The following is a 21,676-nucleotide window of genomic DNA, read 5'->3' on the forward strand; positions in this document are numbered from 1 at the left end:
AGAGAGAGGACTTCAAAGGATGAAGCCTCAAGAGGTTGGGACAATGGAGACTCAAGAGGAGGATGAAGCCCACAGGGGAAGAAGAGACCAGCCAGATATCAGCGACCATCTTGATTCAACATGGGGCACCTGACTCTGGTGAGAAAGCAGTTTGGAGTTGGGTTTTTTAGAGCCTTATAACTTTAAACTTTTACCCCAAATAAATACCTTTTATAAAAGCCCACAATCCTGGTGTTCTGTAGCAGCAGCTCTTTAACAGACTAATACAGAAATTGGTACTAAGAGAATGTAGTTGTGTTGTTGCATTTACCAAATGTGCTGGAATGGTTTTATAATAAAATGTTCAAGAGGTGAGTTGCTTGAAGGAAAATACCTACATTGCTTTGAAGAGTCTGTTGGTAAGAATAAGAAGCCTATAATCATTTCTGAAAGGTCTTAGAAGGAAATGGTGAAACTACTATTGGAAACTGGGGGAAGGGTGATCTGTGCTTTAAAGTTTCAGAGAACTTAGCAAGATTGAATCCTGATACATGGAAAGCAGAATTTGAAAAAGATGAGCTTAGACATTTAGCCAAGGAGATTTCCAACTGAAATGTAGAAAAAAGTGACCTTGCTTCTCCTTGCTGCTTATAACAAAATATGAGCAGAAAAAGAGAAGTTGAGAACTGAATTATGGAGAACAATGGAACCGGAGATTGATTTTAGAAATTCCAAGTTTCCAGAAAACAAGTCCCAGAAGACAGTGGCCCATTTGGGGAATTAACTAAACTTGGAACTTGTAAGTCAGGATTGAAAATGCAGTTATCCAGGAAAGACTTGTGGAAAGTCTTACTGTCGGATGGCTTGGACACCTACTTCCTGTATGTTATATCAACAAGCTTTTGGAGGGAAGTGTATGAATGAAACCACTGTCAGTCTGGACTAAAATGGACAGGGAGGAGAATGATGGAAGGGAGAATGGCTTAAAGAGGAAAACCATGGAAACTGAGATCTGGATAAAGACATCTCCTTGGTCCAAGAGAGGGAGCACACCCATGTGTATGGAGAACCCCAACGTAAGATAGCCTTTGCCCTTCCTGTAGATTTTATAACAACTCTATTCTTTCTTCAGGTCACTCACTTAATTTGTCATCATATATTCAGTTATTCTCCCACTGGTCTTATTGAATAAAACAGCCCTGAATGGTAATATTAGGTGAATTTCCCTTTTGAGATTACTGAAGAATTCTAAATCCAGAGAAACTGTAATATATGTAATAACATAATCTGACCTCAGATGGCCAAGGTTCAACTGACTACAGTCAAATTAAGTACCTTCTGTTAAAAAAAATTTTACCAAATAAATGTGGACTCTCCTGCCTGGTTAAAATTCTCTCCCTTACCAGAAGCCACATAGACTGAGAATGCAAAAATCAATGTCTTCATGAGGCTGCTTTCACCACACTGGGGGCTTCTGAGTTTCTTTCCCTCTATAAAAGGCACCATTTCAATTGTTAAGTCTCTTTTTTCCCCACCTCATCAGTTGTATAATTAAACAACCACACCTTTATTAACTCAGATAGGACTTCGTTTCTTTCACACAATATATTTCCTCAAATTTGGTAATCATGGAGATGTAATTAAGGAAAACAATTTGTGTCACTGAATTCCTTCTAAAAGTCTCAAAATCAACCTGTCTTTTCTAAGAGGTCTTACCATTTTATGGAATTTGGTTGTGCTGGGTAAGTAGTCTAGAATATAAAATAACACTCCTACTAATCTGTATTTCTAAGAGGAATTATAATCTACCAACATTTTCAGGCTCTAGGCATCAGTATGACTCTACATATATAGCAATCTTTGTGTTGAAAAAATATATTCAAGGAAAAATAGTTTCATTGTTCTAGACTGTGTATAATTTACTAACAAGCGAGGGAAAGATCATCCCATATATTTTTTTTCATGTTGGATCTAGCTTATGTTCTCAGTACAGTAAAACTGTCCAACTTTCAAAATATTAGGGGTTCCAAAAGTAAATGATCAAAATTCATTGTTATTTTCCTATGAATAAGATGGATTTTAACTAAATTTTCATATTGAAATTATAAAAATCTTCAGACATATTTTGGGATATAAGGAATAAATTATTTCCATAGAAAAATCAAGCAATGTATTTCCATTTTAGGGACAGATATTTATATACAAAGAAATATTTGTCTTTTTCTTCTTTAATTGACTCTTCTGAAATTCAAAAATGTTGCAATCTTTACTATTTCTGTAGAACATATTTAAGGAAATCAATTATTCCATTTTCATGGTTTTCTTGTGTAGCCCAGTGTGTTTGCAGCCCTATTTGCCCTACAATATTCTTGAGGCAATTAATAATCATCTTTTTTTCATACATATGTTTATGGTGAAAGCCAACTTTTTGTTAGACCTGTCCAAAGTCATGGAGTTACACTTCCAGGTAAAACATAGGGTCTGGCCTTATGGACTTAAGAGCCACTTTAGAAGAGCCAATTTAAAGGAAAAAATGCAAAGTTACTTTGCATACATGATCTACATTTATTACATTTTTAGACACAGAAAATCTCTATTATAAATACCAATATTTAGAATTAAGAATAGCTCCAATGCTTCTTTAGTGAGCCACTGGACAGGTATGTTTATTCAAACAGGTTGGGATTTTTAAAGAAGAGAAATGTTTTCAAATGATGTGATTCCATTTAAGATACTGATAAGAGAACTCTGAAATCTCAGTTTAGAATTTTTGTTCATGTCTGGAATTTATATATTAGGTTTGGACTGGAAAGTCTAAGTTCTATAAGCATAGATGATAAGAAACCACAAAAGAGCCAGGAAAAAAATATATAAGCAATTAAAGTAAATAAGCTTTTAAAAAAAGGAATAAGAATATAAAAGGAAAAAAATAATAAAAAGGTGGACTAAATATATAAAAAAGAAATGGGAAAAAAAAATGAACTTGGAAAGATTATAAAAGAAGAAAGAAAATGAAGATGAAACAAGAGAAGGTGGAATGAAAGAATACCAAAAGAAGAGGGAAAAATAAAAGACAGAAAAGAAAGAAAATAAGGAAAAAACAAAGAACAGAACAAAGGAAAAAAAAAAAAAAACAGACAAAACAGGCCTCTCTCAGACCACCAGCAACCATCTCATGCTGACCATACTCAACCTGCAGTCTGCTCTCTGCAGGTAAGGTATCCAGGTGCAGAGAAAAAAATAAACAAGGATAAAAATAAAAATAAAAAAAGTCTCATTCTACATTTCCTGTCATGAGTCTGCTTGACGCATTCCTCCCCCACCCCCAGGGAGCTAGCTGGTTGCCTGACAACCCACTGAATTGCTCCCTGGATCCCTCCTCTTCCAGGCTGGTTGGGCAGCTTATAGCAAGAGGGATGCCTCTTCCTGTGCCCCTTTCCCTCAGGCTGGTTGAGCTTCTAACGGCTTGCCTTCTGCTCTCCTGGTCCCGCTTTCCCTCAGGTTATTATCACTTCTGGCAGATTGTTGGCTGCTTCTCCTGGCTCCTGTCTCTTCTGGGCTGTTAGGTACCTGTGAGTCCATGCCCTAACAGATCCAGTTCCTCTCTGTCCCAGGGTAGGTAGGTACAAGATCCCACCTGATCAGCTGCCCTGTTCCCTCTCCCTGGAGCCACTTCAGCACCTGCTGGCATTTCTCCTTTACCCAGAAATCATGTGGGATATGGCCTATCCATGCTACCTTCCCTCGCCTCTACTGTTCTTTTCTCCTAAGACAACAGGGTGTCAGTCCCTGCAACTGTTTGCCCCACAGCTCCACCACCTCCAAAGACTAAGGATACTGGGTACTGGGATGCACCCCTGGTGGTCTGGTGGATATCCTCACTCATAGAGCAGGCTAAGTGCTGGTCTTCAAGCCAAATCACTTTCCCAGCTTACCTCTCCCTCTGAACTGGCTGTGTCCTGGCTTGCCTGCCCTATCTCTCTCAGCTTCCCTCTCTCCCAGAAACTAGTTCCCCCTTCCAGCTACCCTCTGATTGACCCATAGTTCTACCGCTTCCTTTCTGCCAGGTAAACCTGTGTACCTTACTCCTGTTTCTGGAGGAGCAGTACAGGCTGCTCTTCCCTATTCTGCCATCTTGGATCTTTCCTCTATAAATATAGATGATAAATGAGGTCAGAAGAATGGAATATATATCCTAGGAAGAAAGACAGAAGTAATGGGACTGAGTTCTGAGGAATTTTAACATTTAATGCTTTGGGAAGAGCTTACCTAGAAAATGAAGCCAGAAATAATCCAAGAGAATGTTGTGACCTAGGAGACCAGGACACAGAGGGATTACAGGAAGAGGAAATCAAGGAATTTTGGGGGGAATCTTGTAAGATGAAGAGGCTTTCAGATGATTCACTGAGGTGGAGGCAATGAGCCAGTCATGAGTAGTGAATGTATGTGGAGAAGATGTAAATCATACCAGAATCACTGAGGAATGAGTGGGAAGTGTGGATAAACCCATTAATTACACTTCTTTGAAGAAGCTTGGCCTCAATTGGCAAGAAATAAAGTAAGTGGGAAAGTAAAACTCATACCCATAAAATGTATATATTTTAAGACAGTACTCTGATATAAACAATGTATGGATATTCACAGCATTAATAACTGGTAAGGGGGTAAGGCCAACTCAAATCTCACCTACTGGAGAACTCCCATGAATCTTAAAAATAAGAAGGGACACTGAGGTGAACTCAATTCTGAGGCAAGTTCAATAGAAAAGCAGCAATTTGCTTTTCTGCCAAAGTATGGAACTGTTAATCTTTTGTTTCTATGAGAAAATTCAACCTCTGTTTGTACTCACTTTGGGAAAACACTTAATAAATCTAATGAGTGATCCATTCTAGGGAACAAACCCTGATTACAAAGATAGCACAGTTATTGAACATTATCATGGTGTCAATGAGATGCAATTTGTTGACTGGGTTTACAAAATAATTAAAAAGTTAAATTCTTCCTAAAATGTTGGAAATCAGAGATAAAGCCATTGAGTGGGATGGCTGAAAGGCTACATAATTAATTCAGAAATACTTTGCAGCTCATTCTATGTAACAGGAAATATTCAAAGTCTGGAAATACAATAGGAACTAGATACTGTCTCTATGAGGACAAAGAACAGAATTTCCTAGAGGAAGGCTGAAATCAAAAACTAAAGTGAAGGTAAAGAAATATGAAAATTTGGGATTTGCACTAACGTGACAAAAGAAAACAAGTTTATTGAGATGGAGCATTGGGGAGGGGTGTGTTGGGGGGAGTACAAATAGTAGTCTCTAATAATTCTCCTAAGATAAAGTGAGGAGCCCATTTTATAACTTTGTTTTTGTAGGGCAAAAATTAATATTTAGATAACTGTCATAAAGCAATACAGAACTTTATGGTTTTCTTACTAATAATTTGAATTTATATTTGAGTAGAATTGAAGGATTTTACTTTTTTAATTTCATAATTTTACTGGATTTTTTTGTCTGAATATGGCTGCAAATATCGCTAGAAAACATTATAAGATATATAAACCTATACTGTACATGTAAGTACTTTTCCTTTAATTAAAATATAAGTAATTTTTTTTTGCTTTTGACTATTTGCACATTTAATGAAGACATTTCTAGAATTGCATTCTGTACTCTAAGGGAATGGATTTCAAGAGTCCACACAATGAAATTTCCTGAAAACTTCAACACATTCTAATGACTGAGCTCTGTCAACTTAGCTCCTGATTTAATTGTTCCTGGGTATTCTGTGGCTATTTTAAGTTTGAAAACTCAACGTGTAATTTCAAAAGGCATCAAAGTTTGAGAACAAGATTTCTTAGTAACAAGAGACACCATACAGAGCCTTGGCACACATGCTTCTGTGGTAGATGGATCTTCAGAATGCACATGTGTTAGTGCTTTGCAGAGAAGCAAAATCAAAGGACTTGTCCCAGACTATGGAAGTAGGGTTTATATTTTAACAAGATGCCAGGGGATTCATACATACATTGAATAATGGCCAGCACTGGATCCCGATTTATTTAAACATTCCATGTCACATTTCATAAAACCTGTGTCTAACAATGAGGATACTGCCACTGCCTCATACCATTCTTAGCCAAATGAATCTCTGAAGAGAAAACATAGACATTTTAAAGAAAGATTATCCCAGGGATTTTGACTACATTATGATATCCTGAGTTTGGTACTAAGCTCCTAGTTTTCCAAAGTTTTTCCACTGCTTTGGATTTTGGCTCAAAATAAAGTATTATTTGTTGAAAATACTGAATAATAGAGTCATTTAGGGTGACAGATAGGAGCCTGCTCTGTTTTTCACCTTTTCAAATGTAATGGTTCCTAAATATTTTAAGTCTTTTTGTGTGTATCTCCAAGTTTTTACTACATGCATTCATTTTTCAATTAACTTATCAACAAATACTTACCATATTTACATTTTTGGAACATATACAGTAAATCAGGTAAGCCTAAATACTTTGAAATAATTATATCACAATTTTAGTTAAATTATTTCATTGTTTGCATCATTGTCCAAATATTATTTATTGCTAAATTTGGCAGTATACAAATTTCTTCCTTGTAAAATTATTTTTCTTTCCTTATTCTATATTTTCTCACATTTTCTTTGAATCTAACATTTATGATCACTTCCATACCCTGACACTCTAAATAATGCTGAAGTTAACACTTGTGTACAAATATCTGTCCTGGACCATGCTTTCAATTGTTTTGGTATATACCTAGAATTGGGATTGTTATGTTAATTAGTATTCCATACCCAACTTCCTTAGGAACCACCAATCTATTTCCAAACAGCACCTGCATGGTATCTTACTATGGCTATGATTTGCATCTCTGTAATGGCCAATGGTATTGAACATTATTTCACATGTGCACATGGCCATCTGTATGTCCTTTATGGATAAATGTCTATTCAAGTTCTTTGCTCATTTTAATAGTGAATACATTAGAAATCCTTCTCATTTCCCTCTATGATTTTTTTCCTCTATTTTCTTTTGGGTTAACAGAGAACTAAAATTTACCATCCTAAATAGAGAAAAATCTCATCTTTTTCAAGTCAACTTAATTTCAATTATCATATGCATGCTATGTCCCTCTATCCCTACACTATTAGGCAATTATAGTCACAATTTACCTATTTATATTTTATAAGTCTGAATCCATTGATTTGTCATCACTTTTCATATATTTGCATTTTAGATACTGTAGTAAGTAAATTGTGAAACTATAACTCACATCCCCTGAAAAACAACAGCAATGGCATTTATTTTTATGTTTGTTATTTCCTTTACTGGAGACTTTTATTTCTTCATGCAACTTCAATATATTTTCTACTGTCCTTTCAACCTGAAGATCTTCCTTTAGCCTTTCTTGTCAGTGTGGTAAAGGGTGACAAACTCATACTTTTATTTTTAGTGGAAATGTATTAATTCTCCCACAATTCTTGCCCAATTCTAATTTTTGTAAATTTATTTTTCTTATTAGAGAAGTTGTGGGTTTAGAAAACAACCATGCATAAAATACAGAGTTCCCATGTATCACCCTATTATCAACACCTTGCATTACTATTGTAGAATTGTTACAATTCATGAAAGGACATTTTAAATCTGTCCTATTACCTATAGGCCATCATTTACATAGGTTTCACAGGTTTTGTTGTACAGAGCAACATACATAAAAACTATAATTTCCCCTTTTAACATCATACAAATATAAAATTCAGTGTTCATTACATTCACAATGTTTTAATATCTTTACCACTAACAATTACTAAAACTTCACACACAACCCTAATAGAAATGCTGTACAATTTGAGCCTTAACACCCACCCCATTCCCTATCATTACACTAACCCATGGTAAACTATTTTCTAGATTCTGACTAATGAGGTTCCTTTTTCTAATTATTTCATACCACTGAGATCATTAAAATATTTGTCCTTTTTTGTCTGACTTTCATCCTGATGTTTTCAATATTCATCCAATCCATGTTAATGCATGTATCATAACTTCACTCCTTTTTATGTCTGTATAATATTACCATGTATATATTTATTGCATTTTATTGATCCATTCATTGGTTGATAGAAACTTGGATTGCCTCCATATTTTGGCACTTGAGAATAATGCTGCTATGACTGCTGGTATGTAAATGTCTCTTCAATCCCTGATTTTAATTTTTTATATATGCTCAGAAATGGCATTGCTGGTCATATAGTAATTCTATGCTTAAATTTCTGAGAAACTGCCAAACTCTCTTCTAGAGAAGCGGGACAATTTCACATTCCCACAAATAATGCAGGAGTTTTCCTATTTCTCCACATCCTTCCCAATACTTTCAATTTTCTGGATTTTCTTAACAGTACCCATTCTAGTGAATGTGAAATGGGATCACACGGTGGTTTTTATTTGATTATCTTAATTGTTAATGTTGTTGAGAATATTTTCATGGCCTTTTTGGTCATTTGTACATATTCTTTAGAGAAATGTTTGTTGTGATATTTTTTCCATATTTCAATTGGGTTGCTTTTCTTTTTCTTAATAAGCTGAAGAATTTAAAAACTATATTCTGGATATTAAACATTCATTAGTGTGGAAGTTTGAGATTAGTTTATGAATCCCAAAAAGAGAAATTTTATGTTTTTAAACTAATCAATTCCAGTGGGTGTGAAACTCCTGGACTGCAATAAATTCTGTTGAGGGGACTTTGGCTGAATTACTTGATAAGATCAGCATAAGGCTTTTGATTGGACTATGTCAGTGAGGCACCAACACAGGTTTAATCTCTTCCCTCGTACTGGGTCTGATATAAACAGAAACACAGGGAGAAATGGACAGAGACACAAATAAAGAAACCACATATTTGATCCTGAATCATGAAAGGACTCCAATCTCATCTAAAACTGAGCTGCAATGGGAGAATCTCCTGAGAGACTCAAAGAGCAGAGGCCCAGGGAGAAAGGATCCATATGCTTGATTGCTTACAGCTAAGCTTGGGAAGAGAGCAGAGACACTGAGACTGAGAGGGGAGGCCTGGTAAAAGACAAGCCTATGCCAGGTTCACCTACATCTGCAGACATGTGGACACCTTGGCGGATATTGGTGGCCATCTTGCTTCACCACGTGAAACTGACTTTGGTGAGAAAGGACCTCTTATGGTGCCTTGAGTTGGACTTTTCACAGTCTTGAAACTGTAGCTTTTATCCCAAATAAATTCCTTTAGCAAAAGCAAACCCATTTCTGGTACTCTGTATCAGAATGCTTTGGTAAACTAAAACAGTTGGTTATGTTGTTTCCAAATATTTTCTTTCTTGGATAGGCTGTCTTTCTACTTTCATGATAAAGTCCTTTGATGCATTGAAGTATATAATTTTGATGAGTTCTATTGTGTCTCTTTTTATTTAATTGCAAGGAAATTAGGCTTTTTGAATTTATTTTTGTTTAAGGAATGAGATTTAGTTTCCCCAACACCATTTGTTGAACAGACTATTCTTTCCCCAAGAGTGGGCTTGGCCTTCTTGTCAAAAATCAATTGGTCATAATTCTGTGGATTGATTTCTGATCTCTCAATTGAATTCCATTGGTCTATATGTCTGTCAGTGTGCCAGGGCCATGCTGTTTTCATTATTCTGCCTTTGTAAAAATGTTTCTAATCAGGAAGTATAACTCTTACCAAATTCAGTCTTTTTCAAGATGACTTTGACTATTAGGGGCCCCTCATCTTTTCATATAAATCTGATTATTGATTTTTCCATATCAGCAATATTTTGATGGAATTTTGATTGGGATTGCAGTGAATCTGTAAACCACTTTGGATAGAAATGACATCATAACAATAATCAGTCTTCCAGTCTATATGCATGGAATGCCTTTATTTATTTAGGTCTTCTTTGATTTTCTTAAGCAATATTTTATATTTTTCTATGTACAAACTGATTAGATTTATTCCCAAATATTTGATTCTTTTAGTTGCTATCATAAATGTAATTTTTTTTTTTATATCTACTTGTAATTGTTCACTGCTTGTGTATAGAAATACTACTGAATTTTGGATGTGGATCTTTTATCCTGCCACATTGCAGAATCCATTTATTAGTTCTAGGTATTTTGTCATGGAAATTTTCAGGATTTTCTTTATATAGCATCATGTCATTTGAAAATAGGGAAGATTTTACTTCTTCCTTTCCAACATGGACACATTTTTTTTTTTCTTGCCTAATTCTCCAGGCATGAATTTCCAGTACAATGTTGAATAGCACTGGTGAGAGTGGGCATCCTTGTCTTGATCCTGATAGTAGAGGGAAAGCTTTCAGTTTATATGTTAGTTGTGGTTGTTTCACACATGTTCCTTATCATATTTAGGATATTTCCTTCTATTCCTAGATTCCTAAGCATTTTTACCTAGAAGGGGTGCTGAGTTATGCCAGATATCTTTTCTGGATTCATTATTTCCTTCTTCTGTTAATGTACTGCATTGCAATAATTGATGTTTTTATGTTGAAACATCCTTGGATACCTGGAACAAATCCTACTTGGTCAGGATTTATAATTCTTTTATTGTGTATTGCATTTGGTCTACTAATATTTTTCTTGAGAATTTCTGCGACTATATTCAGAAGGGATAATGTTCTGTAATTTTCTTTTAACATTCTATGCTTATCAGGCCTTGGTATTAGGGTGATATTGGCCTCTTAGAATGAATTCAGGAGTTTTGCCTCCTCTTTAGTTTTTAAGAACAGTTCCAGCAGGACTGGTATTCTTCTTTAAATGTTTGTTAAAATTATCCTGTGAAGTCAAGTAGTCCTAGGCTTTTCTTTGTTGAGAGGTTTTTGATAACTGACTCAATCCTTGTACTAATTATGATTTTTCAATTCTCCTGTTCTTTTGGAGTCTGTGTAAGGAGTTTGTGTGTTTGTAAGAATAATTTGTCCATTTCATCTAGGCTCACTTATTTGGGGCATAGAGTTAATCACAGTATACTTACTGTCCTTTTTTAATGAAATCAGTAACCATGGTACTCTTTTCATTTCTAATTTTAGTAAATATGTCTTCTTTATTTTTTCATCAGGCTAGCTGAAATTACCTCTATCTTTTGAAAGAAACAATTTATGGTTGTGTTGATTTCCTATTTTTGTTTTTTCTATCCTCTATTTTATTTATCTCTTTTCTAATCTTTGTTTTCCTTCAATCTGTTCACAATGTGTTTAATTTTCTCTTCTTTACCTAGTTCTTTCAATGTTGAAGTTATCTTATTATAAATCTTTTTCTAATACAAACATACAGAGTTATAAATTTCCTTTCGAACATTGCCCTTGTTGCATCACACAAATTGTAAAATGTTGTGTTTTCAAATTCATTCACATCCAGATATTTTCTAATTTCCCTTGTGATTCTCTTTAATGCATTGGTTGTTTACGAGTGCAATGTTTTGTTTTTACATATTTTGAATTTTCTAATTCTCCGTATGTTATTGCTTTCTAGGCTTCATTTCATTATGGTTATAGATAAATTGTATGACTTAGATATTTTTTAAGTTAATTGAGATTTGTTTTGTGACCCAACATAAGGTCAATCCTGTAGGATGATCTATGTACATTTCAGAAGAATATGTTTTCTGCCATGGGGTGAACTGTGCTACACAGCTCTTAGGTCTAGTTTGTTTAAAGTATATTATTCAAGTCTAATATTTCCTGATTGATCTGTCCAGATATTCTATCCATTACTGAAAATGGTATATTAAGGTCTTCTACTATTAATACAGAAGGATCAATTTCTTCCTTCCTATCTGTCAGCATTTGCTTCATATACTTTGGGCCTTGGCTTTTAGGCAGATATATGTATTTTACTTTTGTTTTGGGGACATATATTTTTAATTGTTACATCTTCTTGTTGAATTGATAAATTGTCAGTATTTACTGGCCCAATTTGTCCCTTTAATAGTTTTTGACTTAGTCTGTTTTATCTGATATTATTTTAGCTATCCTAGCTCTAATGTGGAGAGTAAGTTCATGGCCTTTTTTCCCCATCTTTTCACTTTCAAGCTGCATATGTCTTTGAATGAACGGTGAATTTTTTATAGAAAGCATAATACAGTTGGGTCATGCTTTCTTTCTGTTGTACCAATTCCTACTTTTGCCTGGAGATTTTAATCCATTTACATTTTTAAATATATTTTTAAGGACACTTTAGATTAGAGAAAATATACATCAAAAACATAGGGAATTCCCAGATACATCACCTCTTCCCATTCTCACATTTTCCCCTATTAATAACTATTAATAACATTTTACACATGTATGGTATATTTGTTATAATTGGTGAACAAATATTGAAGTATGGCTAATCATGGTCTATAGTTTACATTATGGTTTACAATTTGCACCATGCAATTATACAGGTTTTGACAAAATCTATAATGACCATACCTATCATTGCCAAATCATACAGAACAATTCTAATGCCCTAAAAATGCCCTATATGATAATTGGAAAAATGTGTATTAAGAATTGTTCCCACAAAAGCAGGATAAAATCTCCAGTGCCCCTTCCTAGAATTAGCTGAGCTGTAAAACAAGATCAGATGGCATCACATGGAACACTGTAGCTCATTAAATCAATGACATCTCCCTTAGGACTAAAGGCTGTACATATCTGAGTGGTCAGCAGAAATGGGATTTATGAAAAGCCTGACCTTAGAGAATGCACATGAAGATCTAACTCTGAGACACGATTAACTACTGAAAGTGGGATAATAAGAATAAGGCTGAAGTGCTGGAGGAAAAACAAAATCAAGGAGTGTATCCTGTTCCTCATAATAAGAAATCCTGCATCTTTCCTGATCTGGCAAAATTGCCACATAGCCTTCACTTATTTTATTTTTCTGTCTTTTTCTTTCCTTCCATATAAAAATCACCACTCACATACTTACAGAGAACTGGTTTTGGGAAGATTCCCCCAGTCACTTGCTTGTGCACTCAAAATAAATCACCTTCTCTCTGAGAAACCTGGTTCTCCTTTGTTGCACTGGATTAAAGGGGCCCTTCTATTGTAAAGAGCCATGCTTATAGTCTCAATTTGGGCAAGCAACCTAGGATCCACGCTGTTCTGGAAATCCATGATCTGTGTAGTATCATCTGTGGGGCTTCCCCAGACCCCTTGGCTCCATGCCTAATAGTTGCCTGGGATTTCCCTGGAGAATCTGGGCTGGAGATTCTGTGTGAGGTTTCTGCACACTTTGTGGGGTGTGCACAGTAACCTCCTGAACCATGGCAAACTTTACAGCTTGATGCAGAACATCACAAGTAGTAACCTCAGCCCAAAGGCAAGGTTGACAACCCTGCATTACTAAGTTCAGTTTCTTTAAGAAATATGCCATCAGGAAGGGGACTTGGCACAGTGGTTAGGGCATCCGTCTACCACATGGGAGGTCCGCGGTTCCCGGGCCTCCTTGACCCGTGTGGAGCTGGCCCACGCACAGTGCTGATGTATGCAAGGAGTGCCGTGCCACGCAGGGGTGTACCCACGTAGGGGAGCCCCACACACAAGGAGTGCGCCCCGTAAGGAGAGCCGCCCAGCACGAAAGAAAGTTCAGCCTGCCCAGGAATGGCGCCGCACACACGGAGAGCTGACACAACAAGATGATGCAACAAAAAGAAATACAGATTCCCGTGCCACTGACAACAACAGAAGCGGACAAAGAAAAACACGCAGCAAAATAGACACAGAGAACAGACAACTGGGGTGGGGGGAGGGACAGGAAAGAGAGAGAGAAATAAATAAATAGATAGATAGATAGATAGATAGAAAAAATAAACATGCCATGGATCTTTGGCACCCTCCCAAGGTTTGTGTGAGGACAGCAAGCCCTACTCCTTGTCATTCATGAATAAAGAAGTCAAAAGTTCCTGGTGTACTCCTTGTATTTTATTCAGAGATTACTGCTCTGGAGACAATTTTTAAACCCAAACAAAATGCTTACCTTATAATGATTCAACTGGGTGTCCTCCCCAGGCTTATTTGAGTCCTTGTAGGGATCCAGCTCTGGAACAGTGTCTCCTAGAGCAGAAAAGATAGGGTCCTGGGAGGCCCCTTCTTTCAAGTACTCAACTTCTTGTCTAGCCTTATCTGAAATCATCCAAGAAAGATATGGGACTCTCTTCTCTCCCACAAAAAAAAAAAAACAACAGCTAAAAGACTGGGACTAATTGTTAATGATGTTAGAGGGCTGTCAAAAAGCCTCGTCTTCTGGCTCACCCAGGATTTGTACATTAGAAAATAAAAAGTAAATGAGAGATGCTTTTTTTCTGGCCTTTATAGCATCCCTCCCCAAAGTCCTAGGAAGAGGGTCTGAAACCCAAAATTTGTTTGAGGGACCAGTTTTGAGAAACTAAGAGGAACAATCCTAGAGTACCAGAAGAGGTTGAACCAAGAATCAAGGAACAGCAGGAACACACTGCCTACTGCCAGTAAAATCCTACAAAAGAAACAGAATTTGAGCATCTGAATAAACTCAACATCCTAATCAGATACCTAGGCAGGAGCAGAAAATTACAAGCCATACTGAGAAAATGGAAGACATGGCCCAAGAAAAGGAAAAAAACGAACCTCCAAGATAGACACAGGATTACAGACAACTCAAAGAGATGCATGCAAATTCCAAAATCAAATTAATAAGTTGAAAGACAATATGGCTAAAGAGATAAACAACATCAAGAGACATTGAACAAGCACAAAGAAGTATCTGAAACCTGAATAGAAAAGTAACAGAGGTCATGGGAATAAAAGACATGATAGGTGAGATCAAAAACACGTTACAGGTATAAAACAGCAGGACTCAAGTTACTAGAAGAAAATATAAGTGATATTGAAGAGAGAAAAGAACAGAGAGATTAAAAGAATAAAAAAACTTGAGCAGGGACTCAGGATGTTGAATGATGAAATGAAACACAACAACATGCATATCATAGGAGTCTCAGAAGAAAAGAAGGGAAAAGGGACAGAAAGAATATTTGAAGAAATAATCACCGAAAACTTCCCAATTCTCATGAAAGAAATGAACTTACATGTCCGAGTAGTACAGCATACCCCAATCAGAATAAATGCAAACAGACCTATACCAAGACACATACTACTCAAAATGTCAAATGTCATATATAAAGAAAAACTTCTGAGAGTAGCAAGGGAGAAAAAAATCATCACAATCAAATGACATGTGGATTTCTCATCAGAAACCATAGAGGCAAGAAGAAAGTGGTATGATAATTAGGAGAGTGAAAGAGAAAAACTGACAGCTTAGCATTCTGTACTCAGCAAAATAGTCCTTAAAATACGAAGGTGAGTTTAAAATATTCACAAACGAAGAGAAACAAGAGTGTGTAAAAAGGAATCCAACTTTGCAGGAAACCATAAATAAAGCCTCAGAGTCTAAAAAAGTAAGATAGGAGAGAGAGGCTAGCAGGAGAGAGTACAGAAGAAAGAATAGGAGAAAGGATAACCAAAAGAATAAAAAGACAAAAATATAATATAAAATGAAAACAAAGAATAAAATAGTATAAGAAAATAATGCATTTACAGTAATATCATTGAAAGTGAATGGATTAAACTCCCCAATCAAGACATATAGGCTGATAGAATCAGTAAAAAAAAAAACATGAGCCATCCATACGCTGCTTATAAGAGACTCAGAAGGTCATTATATATTAACAAAAGGGACAATCATCAGGAAAAAAAAGAGCCATAAATATCTCTGCACCTAACCAGGGTGCCCCAAAATACGTGAAGCAAAATTTGGCAAAAATGAAGGAAGAAATTGACATAGCCACAATAATAGTTGGTAACTTCAACACACCATTCGCAGCATTAGATACAACAACTAGTCAGAAGATCAACAAGGAAACAGAGAATTTGAATAACATGATAACCAAGTTAGACCTAAGAGACAAAACACTGCACCCAAACTCAGTGGGTTATACATTGAACAGATATATTAAAAAAGGAGAGAGAGCTAAAATCAAAAAGCTAATTGAAGAACTGGAGAAACTAGAAAAAGAACAAGCCACTCCCAAAGCAAGAAAAAAGAAAGAAATAATGATTAGCCAAGAAATGAAAAAGAACAACAACAAAAAAACAATAGAGATAATCAACAACATCAAAAGCTGGTACTTTGAGAAGATCTATCAAACATGTATCTAGAATAACAAAGAAAAAAAGAGAGAAGATGCAAATAAATAAAATCAGAAATGAAAGGGGTGAAATAAAATAATAGGTCATAAGAGGATATTATGAGAAACTATATGTCACCAAACCAGACAACCAAGATTAAATGGACAAATTCCTAGAAATGAGCCAACAACCTACAACAAGAAATAGAAGAACTTACCAAACCAATCACATTTAAAGAGATCGAATCAATCATCAAAAAACCCCCAACTAAGAAAATCCTGGACCAGATGCCTTCATATCTGAATTCTAACAAATATTTTGAAAAAAATTAACACCATCCTGTTTAAACTCTTCCAAAAATTTGGACGGGAGGTAAAATTACCCAGCACACTTTATGAAGCCAACATCACCTTAATACCAGAGATAGTAAAGACACTACAAGAAAAGAAAATTAAAGAACAATCTGTAATGAACAAAGAGGCAAAAATTCTAAACAAAATACTTGCAAATAGAATCCAACAGCTTATCAAAAGTCTTATACATCATGACAAACTGGGAGTTAGTCCCGATATGCAAGGCCGGTTCAGTGTTATAAAAACAATTAATGTAATATATCACATTGAAAAATGGAAGGAATAAAACCCCATGATTGTCTCGATCGATGCATTCAGTGAAATCCACCATCTTATCTTGATAAAAACACTTCGAAACATCAGAATCGAAGGAAAATTATTCAACATGATAAAAGGCATATATGGAAATCCAACAGCCAACATCATACTCAATGGACAAAGGCTGAAAACTTTCCCTCTAAGATCTGGAACAAGACGAAGATGTCCACTGTCACCACTGCTATTCAAGACCATGTGAAAAGTTCCAGCTACAGCAATTATACAAGAAAAGAATAGTAAAAGACAGCCAAATAGGAAAAGAAGTAAAACTCTATTTGCAGATGACATGATCCTGTATTTAGAAAATTCCCAAATGTCTACAACAAAGCTACTTGAACTAATGAACAACATCAGCAAAGTGGCAGGATACAAGCTCAACATGCAAAAATCAGTAACGTTCCTGCACACTAGTACAGAACAATCTGAGGAGGAAATCAGAGGGAAAATTACATTTTTAATAGTAACAAAAACACTCAGATACATAGAAATTAATTCAACCACAGAAGTACAGGAGCTATGTGCAGAAAACTATAAAACAATGCTAAAAAAATTTTAAAAACCTAAACAAATGGAAAGACATTCCATGTTTATGAACTAGAAGAATAAATATCTTGAAGATGTCAATCCTATCTAAACTAATTTATAAATTTAATGCAATACCAATCAAAATTCCAACAGCCTACTTTACAGAACTACAAAAAGCAATTTCCAAATTTATTTGGAAGGGAAAGTGTACCCAAAAGCCAAAAACATTCTAAAAAATAAGAGTGACATGGGAGGAATTTCTCTGCATGACCTTGAAATATATTTCAAAGCTATGGTGGTCAAAACAACATAGTACTTGCAATAAAGACAGACACATGAATCAGTGGAACAGAACTGAGAGTCCAGAAATAAGCCCTTATCTCTATGTCCAATTGGATTTTGACAAACCCACCAAGTCCATCTTAACAGGACAAAAAATTTCTTCAAAAAATGGTGCTGGGAGACCTGGATATCTCTAACCAAAAGAATGAAAGAGGACCCGTATCTCACTCCCTATACAAGAATCAACTCAAAATGGATCAAAGACCTAGAGATAATTTGAAGCCAGGACCATAAAACTAACAGAAGAAAATGTAGTGAAATATCCTCAGACCTTGGAGTAGGTGGTGGTTTCTTGGACCTTATACCCAAAGCATACATAACAAAAGAAAAAATAGATAAATGTGACTTCCTCAAAATTAAACACTTCTGCACCTCACAGGACTTTGTCAAAAAGGTGAAAAGGGAGCAAACTTAAAGGGAGAAAGTATTAGAAAATGACATGTCTAATATAACCAGTATATAAAAAGTAATGTTAAAACTCAACAATGAAAAGATGATTAATCTAAAAATGGCAAAAGACTTGAGTAGACATTTGTCCAAAGAAGAAATACAAACGGCAAAAAACACATGAAAAAATGCTCAACAATGAATGCACAAGGTGTGGCAGAGTGGCAGAGGAGGGAAGAGAATATCATCTAAGTGGTCCATCACCTCAGCTGCGAGACACCTTCTTTTCTCTCTTTAAAATTAGTAATTTACATTTTTTAAGGCATCATCATAGTCATTGTACAACTCTAAGAAAATTTGAACATTCCTTTCAAATTCTGAGGAATTGAAAATTCCTCAACACATTTGTGACTTTTTCTTCACAAAACAAATTTAATTGCAAATAGTATTAACACTTCAACTACCATTCTTAGGCCATATTTCCACGTCATCCAATATATACTGTGGCCAAGTAGCATTACAATAGAAAATCCTTTTCTTTAGGGATCTCCTCCAATTTTTGACCTATTGTCTAAAACATACCTTCAGGGAGACCCAGGCAGCACATTCTAGATTTTCCCATGGCTAGGCAACACCAACAGAAGTCACAAACAGAATATCAAGAACAGGAGCTCCACAAAATGAACAGGTTTCCAATTTCAGAGAAAAAACTGTGAAATCAACAGGGGAACCCAAACTCTAAGATCACAGATAATTGGACTCAAATCCATGAGGTCTGTATTCATGATCTTAGATCAATTCAAATTTCAGCAGTCTTCTCAGGATGAATGGACTGACAAAATCAATCCAGATGCCCTATGTTCATGAGCAGACTGATCAAGTTAAAGCAAGCACAGATCAGAGTATAAAAAAGCAAGCACAGATCAGAATATAAAAAAGAATTTGACACACTCACCTAGCATAGGTGAAAACTCAACTTCAGAATCACATTCATGGAATGGATATAGCTCAAGCGGTTGACAGCCTGCCTTCCAGGTACAAGTTCCTAGGTTCAATCCATGGGACCTCCTGAAACAAAGGAAAAAAAGAGCCACCTTAACCCAAAACACCTAGTGTTCACCCATGGCAGAAATTTTGCCCAGAACCTCCAGCTTTGATCCTCTGGGGAAATCACTTGGCAATTGCTAGGCACAGAGCTGAGTGTTCTGGGGAAGCCCCATGGCTGATTAGACCCAGATCAGGGCTGTTTGAGGCACAGGGCCCATCCCTAGAGCAGCAGGGCTCCTGCTGGCTCACCAAAATCTTTTATCATAAGGATGGCTATGTCTAATAGATGGGCATACATGATCTGGCACTACAAAAGAGAAAGAAGTCTAGGTATGAAGGTGATATATTGTGGGTGCACACACAAGGAACTGGGGTAATGTTCCCAAAATCAATTCAAAGTGAGAAGGTAGGCTAAGGTTTTTATAGGAAAAATAGAGGTTGAGGATCAAGTGATGCCTGCCATGTGGATAATGACTCTAGAATGTTTCTACAGGTCTCATCAGAGGGATGTGAGAAAATTTCTTAATCCTGTGTTATCTCCTCTATGCAAAACTCTTGATTGATGTCCCAGTTCACCACCTTTTGTCCCAGGGAAGTTATAGATATCCAGGGCTATACGGTGCTCCTGGCACCATTCTGTGGTTTTGCTGAGATGCCATCTTATTCCTGACATTCCAGGAAGTAGAACTGGGAAGGTCTGGTCATTGTTCTTCTAGTAACTAAGAACAAAGAGTGAATTTCTAAGATTAGGCTAATTGAGGGGGTGGATTACCTCAGTGGCTGAGCACCTCCTCATCCTGTATGAAGACTTGGGTTCAATCTCTGGGACCTCCTAAAAAAATTAAGTTATAGAAAACCAGTTCAACTAGATCTAGTAAATGTATTTGAATCTTTCAGGTCTGCTAAAGAAAAGAAATTTTGAATAAGTCCATTTTCCAGCTATCAAAAACACTCAGGGTCTACCCATGGAAGAAATGTTACCTGTAACCTGAGCCCTAGTCCTCTAGGGAAATTCCAAGCATGGAACTCAGGGATCCAGGGAAGCCCCATGACTGATAAGGCATGGATTGGGCTGCTCTGGAGGGCTGAGTCCCAGGGTGGCATGGCTCCTACTGGCACACTCAAAATTGTTACTCTAAGTATGGTTATTTCCAACAGAGGGTCTGCTCAATCCAGTGCTACAAAGGAGAACCAGGTCTCTCAGTAAAAAGGTGATTTACTCTGAGTGCACAAACAAGGAATTGGAGGAATCTTCCCAAAACTAGCTCCATGTAGGAATGTTAGGTTGGAATTTTATATGCAGGGAAAGAAATATAAGGAAAAAAGAATTGAAGGCTCCATGGCACAGTTTTGCCAGATCAGCAAAGATGTATGATTTCTTCAAGGGTCTTGTAATGAGGAACAGAATACTCTCCTTAATTTTGCTTTTCCTCCAGCACATCAGCCTTATCCTTGTGGTTAATTAATCACAGTTCAGAGTTAGATCTTGATGTGTAGCCTCCTAAATTCAGGGCTTACATAACTCCCCTTGCTGCTGGAGACTCTGGCATGTCTGGTCTTTGGTCCTTAAGTGGGAAGACACTGATTTAGTGAACTACAGGGTGTCACCTAATGCTTGCTGGTCTGCTTTACAATGAGATATTGTCTTTTTCATGTCAGTTGAACTGAGAAGTTCTGGCTAATGTCTTAAGTACAAGAGGCTAACAAGCTACTGAGAGAAAGTTAATGGACAGTGTGGTCTGCTACTTCCAGTAAGGGGTATTATTAATTTTATAGCTGCCTATGTGGGGAAAAGCCTTAATATATAATTCTTACACTATCAAGGACATAGTGCCAATTATAGGTTCAAAAAAAGGAGCAAAAGAATCTTGTGTAGTGCAATTGTCATCATTTGCACTACAAGATAAGGCTCACCACAGGTCCTGATACCATGAGTTGTTTGCCTTGCCTATAGTTCTACATTTCTCTAGTGCCATCTCTTCTGGCATTTTGTTATCTAGTCTTTGTGAATGTTATATCCTTGTTTGACCCTCAATTCTTCAATTAATTCCTACTTATACTCATATATATATATATATCAAAGTAAAAATCAATTCCAGAAGGATCTGGAAACCTCATAACTTTGTGGAAATTAACACATTTAGAGCAACCAGTGGGTCAAAGAAAATGAATCACAAAGAAAGTAGAGAATACTTGAGATGAATAAAAACCATAACACAATATAACAAAACATGGGATGAATGGAGTGCACAGAGAAAAATATATAGTTGTAAAATGTAATTTACTAAAGATGGAAAACCTTAAACTGGTAACAAAAAACCTAACTCCACATCTAAAGAAACTATAAAAAGAGCAAACTAAAGCCAAAGTTAGAGAAGTAAATAATTAGGATTAAAGTGAATATACATGGAATAGAGAAGAGAGAAAGCAATAGAGAATATCAACAATGAAACAAAAAGATGGTTCTTTCAAATGATATAAAAATACTCCAAACTAGTAGCTCAAGTGAA

At 36.1% G+C, this 21,676-nt stretch overlaps 1 protein-coding gene across 11 annotated transcripts in view; it reads right to left on the reverse strand.

Moving 5' to 3' along the window:
• LOC101434139 (zinc finger protein 596-like) overlaps positions 1-21,676 on the reverse strand; it is a 47,307-nt gene that overhangs the window by 19,137 nt on the left and 6,494 nt on the right. For 8 of the 11 annotated variants that reach the window (XM_058277305.2, XM_058277303.2, XM_058277306.2 and 5 more), the window contains exons 2-3: positions 19,075-19,187; positions 14,012-14,088 (exon numbers count right to left, since the gene is read on the reverse strand). In XM_058277305.2, the coding sequence (XP_058133288.1) occupies positions 14,012-14,088; positions 19,075-19,081 (84 nt within the window). In that variant the 5' untranslated portion in view covers positions 19,082-19,187. Of the gene's footprint in view, positions 1-14,011; positions 14,089-19,074; positions 19,188-19,938; positions 19,999-21,676 lie in introns of all 11 variants that reach the window. The other 3 variants (XM_058277307.2, XM_058277302.2, XM_058277299.2) reach the window with 1 other exon arrangement.

Source organism: Dasypus novemcinctus, chromosome 16 (genome assembly GCF_030445035.2).
Source record: "Dasypus novemcinctus isolate mDasNov1 chromosome 16, mDasNov1.1.hap2, whole genome shotgun sequence".
NCBI lineage: Eukaryota > Metazoa > Chordata > Mammalia > Cingulata > Dasypodidae > Dasypus > Dasypus novemcinctus.